Source organism: Teleopsis dalmanni, chromosome X (assembly GCF_002237135.1).
Source record: "Teleopsis dalmanni isolate 2A chromosome X, ASM223713v2, whole genome shotgun sequence".
NCBI lineage: Eukaryota > Metazoa > Arthropoda > Insecta > Diptera > Diopsidae > Teleopsis > Teleopsis dalmanni.
Genome location: NC_051848.1, coordinates 7230129 through 7249527, shown reverse-complemented (window position 1 = coordinate 7249527; position 19399 = coordinate 7230129). Strand labels below are relative to the sequence as shown.

Sequence of the window (19399 nt, the reverse complement as noted above, 5' to 3'; positions counted from 1 at the left end):
TTTAATGTGTTTATGGCGTGAATATTTAATAGCAAAAACTTTCGAAAGAAAAGTAAGAATTTCGTAAAGTTTTTCCTTGGATGTGTTTTTTCTTATTTTGAGGAGTTGAGGATAAAGTGGTTAATAACTGATTTGCTTACTTTAGTGGTATTAAATTTCAATAAGCTTGCAGGAAGCAATTATTTATTAGTTAGTAAGAAGGATATGCTTTGTAGTTTGCATTCATATAAAAATACTTAGCAATAGTAGTTTAAAATTTAAAATTAAAAGAGTATTTCATTATAGAAGTGAAGTTATAATAGAAAAATTAAATATATGCCAACCAAAATCTAATCATTCCATACGGTAGACATAAATATCTCTTTTCGGTTCCCCATAAAAGCTAGGCTTTTATTTTGCACACAAGATAAATTTAACATTGTGATCAAAAAAATAAGCTGAAATAGAGTTTTAAATTAAAAATCATTTATTTCTCTAAATATATTTCATTGCTTTCAATGTACTTTCTTCTCAACGCTCTATGGGTTCACATACAAATGTGTGCGAACACTTTCCCAATTTTAGCAACGACACCTGTTGTTGCAAATTGGATTTTTGGCATGGCACGATAATCGAAACAACTGCTAACTGCCACAAATTTCTAAATGATTTTAGAGCAATGAATTTGGTCTTACGCACACTTCGCAGAGTATCCCATTGATTGGTCTAATTTGAAACAGTTATCATACCTTTTCTATAATCCAGATAACTAGAAAGCATTGTTTGATAGGCTTCAATGTGACGCTGCATTTCTTAACAGATCAAAACAATATATTTATAGCAACAACGAGGTATATTTTTGAACACAAAATTTTTGAATTCCCTGATATTCATCACCTGTTGTTGATAGATATTCAAGACACTATTTGTAAAAAAACATTAAAGACTTTTGAACAGATAAATCCAGTTTATCAATGTGCAAGGGATGGTCCGGAAATAAAAGACTACTATACTGCAGCAATTACCGACATAACACAAGCATTCAACAAAATATGGCGCACCGGACTACTCTACAAACTGAAATTGCATATACCACAGAGCTTCTATTCGTTATTAAACTCTGATATCAATAATCGATATTTCATGATCAAAATAGAAAACTATAATACAAAAATTTTCCAGATAAAAGGTGGCACACAAGAGAGTGTACTAGGTCCGCCCCTCCACATAACGTATACCGCAACCTTTGCTAATGACAGACCTTTAAGACAATCAAGTGTGGCTAAACAAATGGCACATTAATGCTAATGAATGCAAATCTACACAAACCACATTCACTCTTCGCCACGGTTACTAACTACCATTTACATTAAATAATAACGTATTACCGCAATCCGATCACGCGAAGCATCTTGAGAGTTCATCTTCAATGGGTTCTCACCTGGAAACATCTTCTTATGTCCTAAATAGTAGTTTATAGCGCGATCGTCACATCCTATCAGTTTTTGAAACAATACAAACAGTCTGTGAAAACTACCAAACAACACTTTCAAATCATCCGAACCCACTAGCGCATGAGCTGTTATCAGATATCAACCATTCACGTCGATTAAAAGATTTGGATTTGCCAAAAAGAATCCAAAATACGTGAATCGTAATAGTAAACTCATTAATATTAAACATTTATAGCTAACTACTTATTCATTATTAGTTGTAATTTAATCTTAAACGGTGTTTACTACTGAGTGCCCCGCACATGCGTATATAGTAGGAGATGCATATTTTCACGTGTGGAATTAAAAGGTGTTTATCCTTCTTGGTACTGGCTACACAATTTGTCTTTATTCCGAGAGCGTTAGTTATTGTTTGAATAAATACTAAATCCACGGTATGTAATCAAAATTGATAGAGAAGATAGAACTCTATTGTGGTTACTTGTGATACAACTATTTTCCGTTAATAATTTCTTCTACTTATTTGATATATAATTGCTTACTTTGTACTATAAATTGTACCTCTAAAAATTGCTCAGCTATTTATTATGTCGATTATATACACCTCTTATTAATTATAATTTCGGGTATATTGAAATTACATTTGATTTCAAAAATTTTAACATTGTTTCAAAAGCCACTACAAAAGGACATATTTAATAAACTCTTTTTTTTATAATTTATTAATCTATTTCGTGTAAAATAATGTAATCATTATTCAAGAATATGAATAAATAGGTATATATATATGCATATATACTTTCAATATCGTATAAGTCACATTATTATTTTATCTACCATAAATTAAATGTTTTATTATTCATCAAACATTAAGTTATATTGTGTATATAACATACTTTAGACTTCAAATCACATTAAAAATGTACATGACACAAAATAAATCTAATATATTGACTAAAACATTAAAATTTAAATATTTTATTAGGAAACGTATTTAAAAATATTTACTGATTTCAAAAAACACACTCACTCAATATGTGTAAAAAATTAAACGCAATAAATCAGAAGGAAGAATTCATCACAAGCCATGTTTTTACTGCCCAAGTATCTCCCTCGCGTATACAAAATTAAATGTGATATTGAATAGAAGAAAGGACCTTTTGACACAAATACAAAATATTAAATAAAACGAATCACCAATGAAGTATTTAAGAAAAGAACTATTTACCAATATTGCTCAATGATGGATCGTAAATAACTTATGTTCGCTCTAACCACTTCTGTACGGTGTCCTTAACAATAAAGGACACACAATCATTTGAGCAAATCCCCTAGAAGTGACGTAACTGAAAGCCTATTCTTATAAGGAAGTTGACACTTCTTTCCTCACAATTTTCCCATGTAAGTTTACTACACTACACTTTACACACAATGGATTGACCCTTGTGTTGTGCTTAACTCGTATTGTGCAATTCTCTGGACAATGGTCACTTGATGATGCAGGCGCGTCAATAACATTTTATTTCTTAGTTATTTTTTTATTTGCTACTTTACTTTTATATTCCAATAAAAAAAAATAAAATGAAATAAAACAACATTAATGCAAAAGTATTTGCACGTAAGGACGAACGGAAACAACTCGTAAAACTACCGAATTGTGAATTATGTCCTGACAGTTTTTTGCCCTCACAATATTAAGGAATATGTGAAATGCTAGTAATAAGAAGAAGAAAAAGTGGACAATCCATTTTTTATACCCGAACTCGTATTGTTGCTTCTCCAAGTAAATAAAATTCGTATTTAAACGCTGCTCAATGTTCAGTTTTATGCATGTAATCGTAAATAAATTTTATTGGTTATTTTGTTTGGACGTCGTAAAGCTACTGAGATGAGCTCAGATTTTCAATGGAATCGTTGTGGCATGATGGCGCCAGTATTGTGTGGTGGAATCGAATTTCATACACTAAAACATAGTTTCTTGTTCTATTATTAAATCAACAATAAAAATATTATTATTCATTCTCAATTATACTTAACTGATCAGGAACGATTATCGATATGGATCCGTTTTATAAAAATTAATAAGAAGTCAATTCTGTCTATTTTAAAGATATTTATAAAAAAGGAATATCAATTATTCAGATTTCTGAAATATTTAGATGAAGAATCATGTTTCATTCAAACATATCTTTCTACCGCCAAGACTTTCTAAACCACTTATAGAACGCATCATCATAAATTAACACAACGCTAGCTATAAGCATGTCTAAGCTAGCATTGATGCATTACATATAATATATACAACTATTTCTCGAAATATATGCAAAAGCTAGTCATTTTGATCTATTAGTTCTTTTTAACTTTACTTTATATACAATCGAACTAAGTCTGTCGTAAACCTCTTAGGTCTACTCAATTATCTGACAGAATACAGTGTATTTATGTATCTTGTATCAGTGTATTTATGTATGTACATTGTGACCGAAAAGGTTCCGGAAATTTTAAATAAAACGCAAAATTCTTAATCTTCATCAATATTTATTTTATCTCCTTCAAAATATGCTCCATTAGAAGCGATACACAAATGCCAACGTTTCTTCCAATCATCAAAACATTTTTTATAGGCGCTTTCCGGTATGGCTTTGAGTTCCCTCTGCGAATTCTGTTTTACGTCTTCTATGGATTAAAAACGCGTTCCTCTGAGTGGTAATTTGAGTTTGGGAAACAGGAAAAAGTCACACGGTGCAAGATCAGGTGAATACGGGGGCTGTTCGATGGTATTTATTGAATGTTTGGCCTTAAAATCGTTGATAATGTTGAACAAAGTGAGGGAGCATATCGTGAAAAATCCGTGAATTATCCTTCACACGTCGCATACGCAAATTTTCCACGCAAACGTCTTAAACGAGCCATCTCACGACCGATGCCTAGCTCTCGTGCTATCTCTCTAACACTCACATGAGGATTTTTGAACACGATTTCCTTTGCCTTTTCAATGTTTTCGTCGGTGGTAGAGGTCGAAGGTCGTCCAGAACGCGGCATGTCTTCGACGGTCGTACGACAGTCCTGAAAGGCTTTGTACCACTCATAAACTTGAGTTTTCGATAAAACTGATTCCCCATAAGCCTTTTGTAGCATTCGCAACGATTCTGCACACGAAATTTCGTTCGAAAAACAAAATTTGATGCAAACTCTTTGTTCAATATTTTTTTCCATTGTTTTTTTCGCAACGCACTACTGAGGTGAACTGGTTTCAACAGCTGCCGTAAACGAACTGTTGACAGATCCGCGCTCATTTGGCCATAGATAATTAAGGGACAGTGCTGCCAAACTACATAAACTTAAAATATCGAAAAATATACAGCGCGCGAATTTTAAATGAGAATTTCCGAAAACTTTTCGGTCACAATGTACTTCTAAGATGTCTACAGGAAGTGAATATGGCAAAGAACATAAACATAATAAATATTTTGATTTTGACTATGACATCTTATTTGATAGACACAGCCGAAATTAAATTTCATTTTAAATGATCACTATACTATAGTGGAAAGGTTTCGCTTTCTACGGTTCTTTTAATCACTCTTGATACCTCCAGAATCTTACTTTTCTACGCGAAATATATTGACCAACCAACCAAGAAATAACTTTGATATAGATTTGAAAAATAAAGGGTTCATATTGGATCCCACAGAAATTTGATATAAGCTTCACAATCGTGTCGTTTTGTGTAAAGAAGAAAGCTTAAATTGGATCAAATTAGGACCATTTCACTAGAGTATATTTATTATGTCAAAATCACCCATTGTAATGGCTTATTTCATTAATATGTTAATAGTTATCGTTTCTGTAATAGATTTAGTTATCTTTTATTTTTTTTAAGAAAAGCGACCATTGCCAGAAATATAATCAACACATTTATGAAGATACATATATAATAATTTATAATTTTTCGCTTAAATTTATTTTCTTTCAGTTTTGTTGTTTATTTTATATATCACTAAAAGAAGATTAAAACGAATTGGGATGAAATTCAAAAAAAAAATATTAATTAGGTCTATGGTTGCCAGAATCAACCGGGTATAATGAACACGTTACAATAACAACAATTGTTTCTTCTTATATAGGGAATATATGAGTTTATGGGTTGAAGTTGAAGTGGAAGGAAAAACAAATCCTCTTCTGTTATCTAAGAAAGCGATTTTCGTCCCACATTTATGATGGACGATAAAAGAAAATAGAAAAATAATAGAAATAATAATGAATTGAGCTCTAATATAATAACTGTATAAACAATTTTAAAGGACCCATTTATAACACACATTTGTTGTTGGAGAAACTGTACTGGTTGTGTAAAGTTTTTTATCCATAAATATTTCTGGTTTTGAATATTCTTCTACACTTGAAATCATCAAATTTTTCTGAGAACCTCTCCCTTCTAACATATAGTATAGCGCTATATATAAAACAAAAACGATAACGTGCTACTGGTTAACAATTTTGAAAAAAATTTGTGTCTTTGATTATCGACTATATATGTAATAGAATATGAAACAATACCTTATTACAGCTTTTGTTGTTGTAGTGGGCGTAGTTGTTTTAATAATTTGTGTTGTACTTTTAAGTGTACTAGTTTTTGTGGCAGTAGCAGTTGTTTTAGTTGTCGTCGTAGTACTCGTACTAGTCGGTTTTTTACTCGTTGTTGGTGTAGTACTAGAGAGGAAATATATATTTTGTTGTTTAGCGATGGGTGTTGTTGCAGTGGCCGGTTGGAAATTTAAAGTAGAATCTATATTATTATAAGTAGCATCATTCGATTTTGTAACATCTTTTGGTAACTTCGAACCAATTATATTATATTCATCGGATTCTTGTGTAGCTACTAGTTTCGGTGCGAAAGTCGTATAACGTGTGGGTTGCTGATAAAATGCCCGTTCCGTAATGCTTGCATAATAGTCCGGTACCCCCTCGCTATATTCATCAGAGGTCTCATATGCATAAGTTTGACTAGTTGGCGATGTGTAGCTTGTGGGTTCCGTTGTAAGTGTACTATAGTAGTTGCGCTCATCATTGGCTATGAAAGGTCTTGAAGTTGATGTGGGACGTTCGTTCAGTGTTTGTATAGTAATGTGCTCATTCCTAGTTTTTTTTCAATTTTTTTTTTTTGTAGAAAGTTTGATAAAATTTTCAAACAATATGTAAGTGTTTATTGTATTAAAATTTTGATGTAATGTTTTCTATTTTTGTTGTATGTTGAAATGTGTGTGCATTTGCTGGTATGTAAGTTAGGTGTTTTGTGGGTGTGATTATGGTAATTGATAGTTGTTTATAGTGAGTAATTGTAGTGTTGGTCTTTAACAATGGATGGGCAATATAATTTTAGTACTACAGTAGTACATCTTATATGTGTATATGTATTTTAATTCAATTGCCATTCCATTAATTATAGTGTTTAGAGTGCAGTTTTTGTTTTTTGATATGTTTTACCTGCTGCTAAGTTGGAAAGCTTTACATGCAATTTTCTGTATTATGTATATATAAACTTTTTGTTGTTTCTTCAATATAATTAATTAATGACAACACTGTACGATGAGTGCACTACGTCTTGGTTAATTATGGGTTTAATTACCTGATTTGTTCATTACGCATTATTTAAACTATTTGAAGAATATGTAGCTATGTACGAGTATGTATTAATACTTTGAAGTAAATGATATTTAAATATATTTTGCATGCCAATAAAATGCACATAGCTAAACACATATATATATATTATACATATATATATATATTATATATGAATTTAATTATTTTTTTTTTAGCTTTGATACTTTCGCACATGTAAGAAATGTTAAGGTTAATTATGTTATATGTTTAATGGTTAAAACAGTGGATAATGCCTTGCTTTACTAATTTATGAACAATGCAAAAGTACTTACCTCGATGGAGAGCGTGTTGGCTGATCGTATACATTATCTTGCTCAATCTGTAAAAGAAAGTGAGAAATGTTTTAAAGTACCTAAAAAAGTATTAAATTTCTTAGTGGAAACATATATTTCTCCCATGGCATAACCCACGATAAATGCAATATAAAGGACTTCGAACTGAACAAAAGCATTATTCAGTTCGAAGAGTTAACGTCAATTTTTTTTAAATGACGCCTATTTTATAATTATTCCAAATTATAGTGGTATCTAAAATGTTAAGGAGATTATACGATAACACAACTTCAGTGAAATTCAGTGATAATCAGATCATTAGAGAAAATCTATGTAATTAATAAAATCTTGTGACTAAACATCATCGTCTATCTTTAGAAAAATAAGAATTGCAAGGGGAAAAAATAATATAGAAAGACTGATCAACATTAACAATATCTTATTATAATTCGAATTGAAAATACGTTCTTCACATTTTAATAATATTATAGCAAACTATATATATGCTTAATTACATTAATTCTGAGTCTATATCTCTAAGCGATTTTTATTAAAATTTCCACTGGCTTCGTCAGATCAGTTAACTTACTTGAATTACTGGAATCTCAAGCAAATTAAGTGGTCTAACGAAGCCAGTGGATATGTACCATTATGTATATTATACTTAAAATCCGAATGCATCGATACTACATAGATTACATAGATATATAAAAGATGTTTCCACTTCAATTGGAATTTTTTAATTTCTCCAATTTTAAAAACGTTAAGCATAAATAACTACATTTGAAATGAATTATTATTAATTAATATTTAAAGAAAAAGTTGCTTTACACTACTTAGAGATAGGTATATTTAAAAAAATATGGTACAGACATATACCATATAGTCAATTTAAATCGTCTAAATATGTGTTATATTATATATTTTAAAACGGGTTAATTGGCCAGTGGTTTTAAATTACTACACAACTTTTTAAACTAGTTTTAATGAAATATATTATATAGTCATTGATATTTCGACTATATCTCATCTTCAGGGCACAATAAATTATAGATGTGTTATTTAATAATTTAGTCCGTTCTATATAAAATCGTATAAGTATGTCTTTGTATAATCCAAACCGTGGTCCTTTAAAATTAATATACTAACCGACTATCGCTACCTAATATATTAAGAAATATGTTCCCTGTGTATATTTAAACTATACATAGGTTTAAAGAAGTACTTTTCAGAAGTATAATAGCAATACTCACTTGTGCGATAAGATCCTCTTCATAATCTGTGTTATATATCAACGATTGTTGATTGTTATAGTTTTGTGTCTTCTGTGATGATAGGGGTTTGCTAATATAAGTCTCTCGTATTGGCACTTGTTGTGGTGTTGGCGTTGTTAAAATTTCCAATGGACGATATGTCGTTTGCTGTTGACGTATTGGTTGCTGCGGTTGATATTGTTGTTGTTCTTGCTGCTGCTGTTGTTGTTGCTGCTGTTGCTGTTGACGATTATGTTGTTGTTGTTGTTGCTGATACTCAATATCCCTATATAAATCAATATCGTCGTCATAAACAGAATAATAAGTATCATAAGAACTTTGTTCAGGTTGTGCTTGTTGTTGTTGCTGTTGTTGATGTTGTGAAGGAATTTGTTGTTGTTCTTGTATGTTTGGTGGTAATTGTGATTCATAGACCCCATGATTTAATGTTGATGTATTATAATAGTTACGATTAATTAGCTGATTTCGATTTGATGGTATAGTCTCAACGATAACCTTTGTTGGTCTTTGTGGCTGTACATAAAGATTAGCCGGCGTTGGAGATTGTGATGATGGTGAGGATGACTCCACTCTGTTTAAACCACATGCATTTCATTGGTGGCAGAGTGCGTTGGTTATTTACATTTTTTTTTTAAATTTTTTTTAAGGAGTTTTTTTTTTAAATGATTTATTTTTTATTATAAAAATGATATAAAAAAATATTTGAGATATATACAAGATATTAATATGAAGTTAATATTAAGGATATGAATATGATATAATATTAATATATGATGGAAGATGATCGATTTAGTAATGTGCAATTCATGGTAAAGAGTTATGAATTTGTTAGCAAAGCATTTAGCAATAAAATGTGTTTTTTGGTTATCCGTACCAAGTCTAGGTTTAAAGGTCACCGTTTATCCTGCGTAACATATAGGTTTCTGTACAACTCGTAAAATTATATGATTTTTAATGGGTAAACAAATAGTTAAGAAATTATGAAAAGTGACACATAAACTTTTAATACAACTAAGTAGAATTTTTATGACAGAAACTTAGTGAAAAAAATCTAAGAAATTTAAAATTTTTCCTAACAATACAAGTGTAGTTTACTCTATAGAGTAGTGTACTCTATACATGAAATATCCCAAAATTTTAAAGTATTCAAAAGACAGACACACTTGATTTGGTCTATTAGATTATAATCTAAATTTCTCAAAACTATATCTCAACTACCGTGATTTTCAATTCGACTTAATACCTGTATTGATACAACAACATATATAATATATACAGTAGTCAAGTAGTTTATATAGCATACTACGTATAGATGCAAAACGAATTCTAAACATACCTTTTGTAAAATGTATGTTCACAACATTAAGAACTTTGAGAGAAAGATGTGATATTGTGGTATCATTAAGATTTGATATTATTTTTAATTAAAGAAAATAACTGATAATACCAATCATATCTTACAATCATAAAGTCTTTTCCTTTATCTTACAAGCCCTTTTGTGATTTTTGTTTAAGTCAATTAGTTATGCCTAATACCATGTTTCCACTTGTCTTATTTAGACACTTTTGCTCATTAAGGACGCCAATAAGGATCATTTACCATTTACCGCTAATAAGGATAATTTATTATAAGTAAATCAACTGATTTAAGGCAAAAAATATCAAATGCCACCCATGAAATAAATTTCCCACAAGAGGAATTACCAAAATAAGAAATATGTTTTATATGTAAAATATATTTCACATGCATAAATCAGTTTATGCCAATGGAAACGACCAAATCTCAATTTCATTAACATAAGTAGTTTTAGCTGCAGTGGGAACATGACATAACTTATTAAAACCACAAACCCAGTAAAGTATATATGTGTCACTTCATATTTGCTTCACCACCTTATCAATGTATGAATAATGTAGTATAAACACTTATGTACAAAGTTTCCTTTTTTGGTAGATCGTGTATTGTGTCACCTAATTAAACATATTTTACGAGAATATATAAACGAGAGAACATTTATATGTAAAATAATAAAAATATTGATTACTAAGTCAGAGTTGTCGCTTAAGCACCATTCTTTGGCGCAGTAACCGATTTCAAGATAGAAACAATTAAGTACAATAGATGTTAGGACGTCGCGTATTAGATAGAACAAAGTTAAACACAAACATAATATCACACATAAAGTAAAAGTAGAGTATATATAGTATAAAGTACACGTGTGTATAATTACTAGCGCAGATTTATAAAATCTGCACTTTTCTGATGTTACTTGGTAGTACCTTTGATTTTGACTGTCCATGTCCAAATTTAGTTTGGCAGCTGCCAGGGCAGATGTTGAAGCCGATGAAGTTGGTCTTTTTTTAAATGTTTGTAGATTAAAATCTGTCGTGCTGTTACTGTTATTACTATCATTATTGTTGTTATTGTTGTAGTTCAGTTCAATTTGTTGATTTTTGAGTGCAGTTCCTTTATTATATGGCCATTTATTTTGGCCACGCACTCTATGTGGTCGTACCGTATAACGTGTACGCAATGTACCTGTTGTAGTAGCTGGAGTCTCTGTGGTGGTTTGTGTTGTGCGAGTTGTCGTTATAGTGCTACTTGTACTTGTGGCAGTTGTAGAAGTAAAAAGTGTACTAATAGTAGGTCTAACATTAGTCAATGTAGGTCTAGTTACACGCAAAGTCGTACTGGTTGGTGTTAGGGACGGTTTTTGCGTTGTAGTTGTGTATTTATTGTTTCCTTCTTGTAACGTTGGTAGGCGGTGTTTAATTTCTTGAAAGAAGTCGGTTGGAAAATTAATGAATGAAGGTATTTGATTGTTGTTTGTAGAGCCGATATTATTAACATTGTAGAATTGTTGAAAATTGCTACCAAAGAATGGCCTGCGAGTGGTGGTGGCTTCATAGAAACCAGTCATATGGTTTGGTTGTTGTGTGGAGGTACTAGGCGGAAACATTTGTGATCTTGGTGGTGCCATCGTTTCAGACATCGGCATATATGGCGGCATTTGTGAAGGTGGCATAATTTCATCATCTGAATCGTTGCCTAACGATTCATTTTCTTCATCATATTCTTCGTAATAGTCTTTATGATTTGCCACGGTTGAGGAAGCATATGGTCTATTGCGCATTGTAGTGCTAGTTACTTTATCATATTGATTTGGTAAGCTTTTGATAAAGCTCTCATAACCCTTCGTTGGTCTTTTAGTCGTAGTTGTGGTTTTGGGCGCCGGTGTTGTGGATGTGAAATAGGTGCTGGTGGGTATTTTCGTTCTAGTGCGACTACGATCAGTTGTCGAGGCGGAAAGTGGTTTATAAAAATCGTTATCGTTATCAATTGAAGTAGTTGAAGTGTCACTACCACTTACAGGTTTTAGTCCCGGCTTTAATTTTGGTAATGTTCCAACTTGCTTAAAATACTTAAGCATATCCATTATAGTTGGGTTCATGTTGGCTAAGTTAGTAGCTTCTAACGTCGAAACAAAATCAGGTAGCAGAAACTGATAGTTCTTTGGTTTTGGAGTAGATTGTTGGATATTGACAGTCTTAAGTTTCGGTGCTATGGTTGAGGTGATGGTATTTGTAAATGTTTGATAGGATTCCGGGAATGTGGATGAGGAGTTTGCATATATGATACCCGCTGATTGTTGTATGAATGCTGGTATTTCTGCATGTTTCAAAGTTTGCACATTAAATTTTGGTCCTGGTATAATATTAATGTTTGATGTAGGTGGCTCAGGAGTGGTCAGTTTGGTTGACATTGTTTTGTAGGTAGTGTCATAGGAGGTTGGCTTAACTGTGTTGTAAAAAGCTTTCATTTTTTGATTTGCCAATATGTTGTACTTGAAGTAGTTGCTTTCGGTAGTGGTTGATATGAAGTTATTACCAATGCTGTAATGGGATATAAGTTTTGCTGGGTAACTGGCAGTGGGCTTAAACTCAAATCCAGTGGGTTCATCACTATGCTGCTGCTCATCTTGATTATTGTAAAAACCGCCAACAGTGCTATGTGGTGAATAGTGGGAATTCGGTGTCACTTTTTGTGGTTGTATTTGTTGTTGATAATGTGGTTGAGCTTGCAATACAGGTTTTTTTAGTGTGTCATAGTATTGAGGTGGAGGTACCGGTTCGGAGCTATGACTCTGTTGCGGTTTTTGTGTAACAGAGTTTTCTAGATGGAAATAGGAGAAATTTTCCGATTGTAACTTTTTGCGCTGTTCTTTTATTTCTTTAATTGACTGCAATAAATATGGCAACAAGTCTGCTTGCTGAAAAATGTTTGGGCGGGCTGTGGTTGTAGAAGTCGCATAGTAATTAACTTGTACAGGACGAAACTCATCTTGCACTGGTGGTGGTGGAAGTGATAAATTATATCCAGTGTACACAACTTTCGGCTTCTGCTTATAATTGTTTTGTGGTTGTGGATATGTTTGATAGCCTGGACTTAATTGGTTTATATTGTGGCGCGTTGGTGGTGTGAGATATGGATTATATGGGCCAAATGCAAAACTCGATTGTTGCTGGTATGGATTTGAATCAATCGCACGATAATTTGTACCACCAAAACTTGTTGCCGGCCACCTCGAGCGACCATTGCCAAAATTTCGAAGTTGGCGTGGCGCACGTACGCTTTCACTAACAACTGTATCATCCATATCAGTATAGTCCAAATCGAATAATTCTTTTGATGTATTGGAGTCATCTACGGGTTTATCTGTAGTAACTGTCAGTTCGTCAATTATCTCACTAGATGTATTAGAATCATTCTCAGCTTTAGCTTGAGTTTCTGTTGCCGTACTTGTGCTCCAGTTTTGGTTAGGCGAGTTTGTGGTAAGTTCGTTAACTGAGTTTTTATCGTCTTGGTTGGTTACTGTGACAGTTTCATTTATAGTCTGGTTATTTTCAGTCCCCAATTCGGTTGTTGGAGTCTGTAAGTGAGTTGTATTGGATGCCGTGGCGGTTAAATCGCGTTTTAAACGCTTGTGCACTTTCATGTCGCTATTAGTTGCGTCGGCATCATTTTCGTTGTCAAGTCGATTGTGGTACAGGTCAACGTCTATAAACCGTTTACTGCTTTTATACAGTTTTCGAATTCAATTTATTTCAGGTTTAGATTATTAATTGTTTTAGTCGTTCGTATAGTAGCGAATGAAATAAATTTTCATTTTGCGATGATTTGATAAAATTTTGAAAAATAGTAAAAAATAGTTAAGCATTAAAACGAAAGTAAAGTTTAAAACGTTATGCAAGATGAGCTAAGAGAAGAGACTAAGGAAGACTGGCGAACATTCCGCCGTTACTTACCTGAACTGTGAGCCAAATGCATATGAACCTATTTTACCATGATTGGGTATGGCATTTATGCTCGCCTGATGTATGATACCATCACGATCACGCTGCACTTGACTTACTGTGCTCGGTTGACCACGATAGACACGTTGCTGACGTTCACTGTCCTCCTCTTCTACCGAAGGCAAGGCATCAAGTGCATCGGCATATAGCTATTTATTTAGTAAATGATAAATCAATAAATGTCAAATATTTGTTATGGTTACTGCTGTTAACTAACCTTAGCAATATCCTCTTGTGAATCTAATAAAGGCTTAGGTTGACCACGTGATGTTATAACTGGATTTGGTGGTACTTTCAATTCTGGTGGAGGTGGTATATTTTGTACTTGCGCCTGTATAGTTTGTGATGGTTGACGGTGGTATTGTGGTGGCACTGTTGGCTTTTGTGGTTGTGGTGTAGAGGCTGCAGCACTTGTGAAGGCGGATCCAAACCGTACACGACTGGGCACATGCTGATTTTGTTGTTGATGTTTATTACCTCTACTTGAACTAGAGTCACGTGAATTTGCTGCCGATGATGCCGCTCCATTGTCCACAACTTCACAACCGACATTGCGTGGCCAATCACATGTTTGCAACTCATGTGAGTACATCAAACCACCTGTGCAGCTCTCAAGCAACGCTCCACCAAATACACACACATAATATTGTGTACAATCGGTGGGATGTGGATAATAGCCGAACTCTTCGGGACAATCAAAGTTGACACCATTTGAAGACGTTTGTTTGACATTTGTACCGAAACTACGGGAACTGGTTATACGTGAAGAGCGTTTGTTTTGTGTTTGTGCTTGAGTGGTGATATCTGCAATAAATAAAGGTCGATAATAAGAAAAAATGTTAGAAAATCATTTTAAAATAATATTTGAAGAAAATGTTTCATAAACAGATTAAATATTTATTATTAAAATAATATTTAAAGAAAACGCATATTAAATACATGTATTGTTAAAAAGGGAAGCGGGTTTCTTTCAATTTATTTTAAATATAATTACTAAAAAAACTTTTAATTAAGTGCTATTACTTATACATGAAAGTATATTTATATTTTTATATGACATAATATTTATAAATTTTTATTTATATATTTAAATATATAAAATATACTTAATACAAGATTTTGAATTGTGCATAGTTTTCGCTGTTTCAGAATAATGCTTATCTTTTGATTATTAGCCTCAGAAAAATTAATTATCATTTATAGACAATGATTACATGATGATGTATACGCTATAGTCCCCAAATAAGGATGTTACTTTAGATTGTATTTAAAAAAATTATATAACTATTTTAATTGACTTTAAACTAAAGTTTAAAAATACACCTAACATTGTAAAGATATCAAACGCCCACCTGGGCTGTATTTAATATAAATCTTTGGTTATAAAAAAATTACTTTTAATTTACTAATTTTTCTGAACGTTTCGAATATATAGTATATAATTATAAATGACTCTGTCTCTAAACTTTCGATGCAAATCGGGTGTTAACTGAGTGCACCACAAATAAATTCTTATCTGCTTCTTATCTGTAATCCAAATTATATTGGGTCGGCGTGAACTGTAACTTCTCTAGTACATGTCACAGAGGTGCTTTGACTTAAAGAATAGCAAGAGATTTTAGATGGTTCTGATATCTTATCAGGTTATATAGTTGCTTTTATAAAAAAATATAAAATATTGTAATATAAAATAAAATATTCCTCCGTGCGAATCGTGAAACAACATAAGCATAAATTCCTACGCATTACATTCCTAGATTAGGTTCTATACATTAGAGGGAATATATAAATCAAGCAACAAATAATGCCTCTACAAACAGATTAGTATTGAAATTTAATGTATTTAATTAATTCAATTATTCTACAGCTGGTTTATGATTTCGTTCTAATATAATCACAGCAAGTGAATTTGTTAAGAAAACTTTCACAGCAAATTAACAAAACTCCAAGAAAATGTTCGAACGTAAAAAGTCAAGCACGGCTTTGGATCAGTATCAATTAGTTAAGGAGCGCTGACTCTGAGCTTCCAATTTGGCAGGACACGAGTTCGATTCCTGATACTTACAGTCTCAAAAAATTATTTATGAATAAAGAAATACAAGAAATATTTACAAGAACATTGATGATGGTTATTTGGCAATACTCGAAACAGCTGTATGGTCAGCTATACTTATGGTCAGACAACCATAACTGGTCTTTAAATGCAAACTCTAGTAAAACCGATTTGACTTAAGTAATTTAACTATTTTAGTACAATTTTAGTACTATTTTAGTACTATTTTAAGTACTATTTATCTACTTTTACAAAAATATTGCGCTGATCATATTAAAGCTCAGGAAGAGTATATGCCGTTATTCAGACTAACCACTTATTGCTATAAGTATACTAAAAGACGTTTCTTAGAGTATTGGCATTATCCAAAATCCTTCGCTGCACTCGGAAAATCGGATTTTAGAAGAATATGTTGGTGAATAAAAACGAATTTGTCAAAAATAAAGCGTTTTTATATTTTAAATTAAAAAACGTTTTGAGCAATTGTTGGTTGGTTTGTAAGTTAATTTGTTGAACTTGCATTTAATTAAAGTAAATAGAGGCCAAATTGAACATCCAAAAGAATGTAGTTTACTTTAAACTTGTCACGTAATTTTAAAGTTAAATACATTTTAAAATAAAATAAAAAAATAAATTTATTTATTTTATAGAGCTTTTAAGTTAATATTGTCACATCATGTTTTATTTATTTCTATTTATTTATTTAATATGTTTTTTTTTTGTATTTTATTTACAGTAAATTTTTCTTAATTAGTCTCACGTTAAAAAGCCTTTGGCAAAAAATTTTATTTTTACAATGAAAAAAAAATGTATTTAAATAAAAAATGGCACTTCTGTCTTCTTAACCTTGCTCAGTATTCCATATATACCAAATAAAATAAAAAAAAAAAACTGCCATCAAATGGTGTTTTCAATTTTATTTAAAATAAACTTTTGGGTTATAAATGCCATTTTTTGAAATTATCTTCCAAAAGTTTTCAGGCCACGACTGAAGTACAAATTGTAATTACTTTTTATTTACTCCAATTCTTCAAAAGGTCACCCACTGCTCTTGGCAAATAATATCACCTGCTGCTGTTTCCATTGATCTTGCATTGCATGAATTCAGACTTTTGCGGATTTATGGTTAGGTTGACAAAACAAAACCACAAATGGTCGATTGTCGATTGTCGGAGCTTTAGAGCTCTTCATGACTTACAATGAATTTTAATTTTTCACTTCGACAGAATAAAACTGATTGAATATCGCATTAAATGTATCTTGACATTTATTGTGTGAGTAATTGAATAAACTAATTAATGTTCATTGTGGTTGCCTGCTGCTGGTCGACACTTATTTTGAAGGCCCCACAAATGTCAATATTAGGGTAATTAAATTAATTAAAGTGGTAAAAAGAATAGTGACAATTTAATACCATAGCTAATCTTACAGTTAAAATATTACCCGGTGAAGTTGATGAAGTTAATATCGGTCAGATTGTGAGATTGTGTTGATGAAATCAATTGAATTTTAGGTTAATTGAAATATTACGGTATGAGTGGATTGAATATAATTTGTTTCTTTATATAAATAATACAAAGTAGTAAGTAATTTACATTAAATGATAAAGGGGGTAATGTTGAAGAAGTAAAACATTAGTTAAATTCGTAGCGATTTTGAATGAAGGAATTTTTAGAAATGATTGGGTTATTTCCCAGATTCATTGAACTACAGTCATCAAGTACAGCTCCCTATTATCGTTATTGTATTAACCTCTATAAGATGGTAAAACTATACATGAAGGAATGCAAGGATGGTTAAAAAACAAAATACATACAATAAAAAATTATTATAATAAAGAGAAAAACATGCAGAATAAGGACAAAAAAAAAATTAAACGTAACATGATTCTGAGAATAGAGCAAAGATCAGTGGTGAATGGTGAATGGCTCAATTAGTTGTACCATAAGCTGACCTGTTCTTCCTTATGTGGAACAATGTATTCGATTATTTGTGCTGAACGTAAGAATCAAATCAGTTTTGGTTTACAAAAGGCATATATTTTTTACATACGTCAAGCCTCTTTAGTGAAAATGTTTTGGTTTTGATCAGGCAGACGTTTGTTGCATTCGCTACGTCTACGTTAACTACTTCAGGCTTTAAAGATAGTATAGGGATGAGTTTTGGTTTTCACAAAGTTCCTCTACGTGACAACTAATTCAGTTTTTGGTGAAAATGTCAGAACATAAAACGGAAACAATAACACATATAACAAAAAGTTATAACATGAAATATCCACAAATTAGGAAAATCGACATTTTTGACAATATCACAAAATAACTTAAGAAAATGGAATATAGAGACATGATTCCAATTTCCGGAATACCGCAAATTGACAAGAGATTTTGATTAATTGCAATATTCTGACCACCTTTTACTATTATGCTATGTATATGTCGATGTACTTTATTTTTCGAGATTTCGTAACTTTAATTGATATGAAAAAAAAAAAGAAGTACTTGGTATGCTTATTTTTAATGACTTAAAATCAAATTTGCTTATCATTTCAAGACAAATATACTTTTATATTAATGTGACGCGTTTTATGACGAAACGAAACTATTGAAAAGTTAGAATGGTGCGAATAGAAATGAAAAGACAACAAATAAAATTTTACTTAATTTATTGAAATTTGTTTTCGTTTCGGATATTGCCCAGCACTCATCATGAGTGATCTTCGGATATATTTAAATTGTTTAATTAGTTTATAGTCTATATATAAAATGTTTGGACTGCAAGTGCCAGACTTAGAATTTTAATATTGAAAAGCTGCAACTTAATAGTTAAAAGTTAGGCTTAATTGAATAAATTAAAATAAAATGTATTTCAACAAATTATATTAAAACTACTTAAAGTTCAATTTTATAATGATAAGGATAAACTTTGTTTCTATTATTACTAAAAACAAAAAAAAAATGATAAACTAAATAAATGCTTGCGTAAAAATTAAAAAATAATAATAATGTTAAATACCCACAAAATGGTATTTTAAAAGGTTAAATTTCAAGAAGTTGCAAAAACTATTGGAATATTTTTATTTGGCATTTTGGATAAGGTCAACCCCGACTTAAACTTGCACTAAACCGGCCAAACATTTAATGAACTAACCAATCAAGCAAAAAAATGAAAACAACATTAAAAAGTTAAAAAAAACTAACAAATTTTAGCTGCAACTTAAATAGATGAACAAGTGTTTCTTGCCACTCTTTTTCTGAGATGAGTATCTCAATTTTTTGGCCTTGTTGAAGTTCATGCAAGTCTACACCACAAAACAAGCACTTCAATTTCATTAAACATACTTTGATC

The 19399-nt window shown here is 31.4% G+C and overlaps 1 protein-coding gene across 4 annotated transcripts in view; it reads right to left on the bottom strand.

Annotated features, from left to right (window-relative positions):
* The window catches only part of LOC119690198 (dual specificity protein kinase splA), a 236797-nt gene that overhangs the window by 23251 nt on the left and 194147 nt on the right, over positions 1–19399 (bottom strand). For 2 of the 4 annotated variants that reach the window (XM_038105206.1, XM_038105207.1), the window contains exons 2-6: positions 14219–14805; positions 13954–14150; positions 8626–9217; positions 7373–7419; positions 5994–6572 (exon numbers count right to left, since the gene is read on the bottom strand). In XM_038105206.1, the coding sequence (XP_037961134.1) occupies positions 5994–6572; positions 7373–7419; positions 8626–9217; positions 13954–14150; positions 14219–14805 (2002 nt within the window). The remainder of the gene's footprint in view (positions 1–5993; positions 6573–7372; positions 7420–8625; positions 9218–13953; positions 14151–14218; positions 14806–19399) is intronic. The other 2 variants (XM_038105208.1, XM_038105209.1) reach the window with 1 other exon arrangement.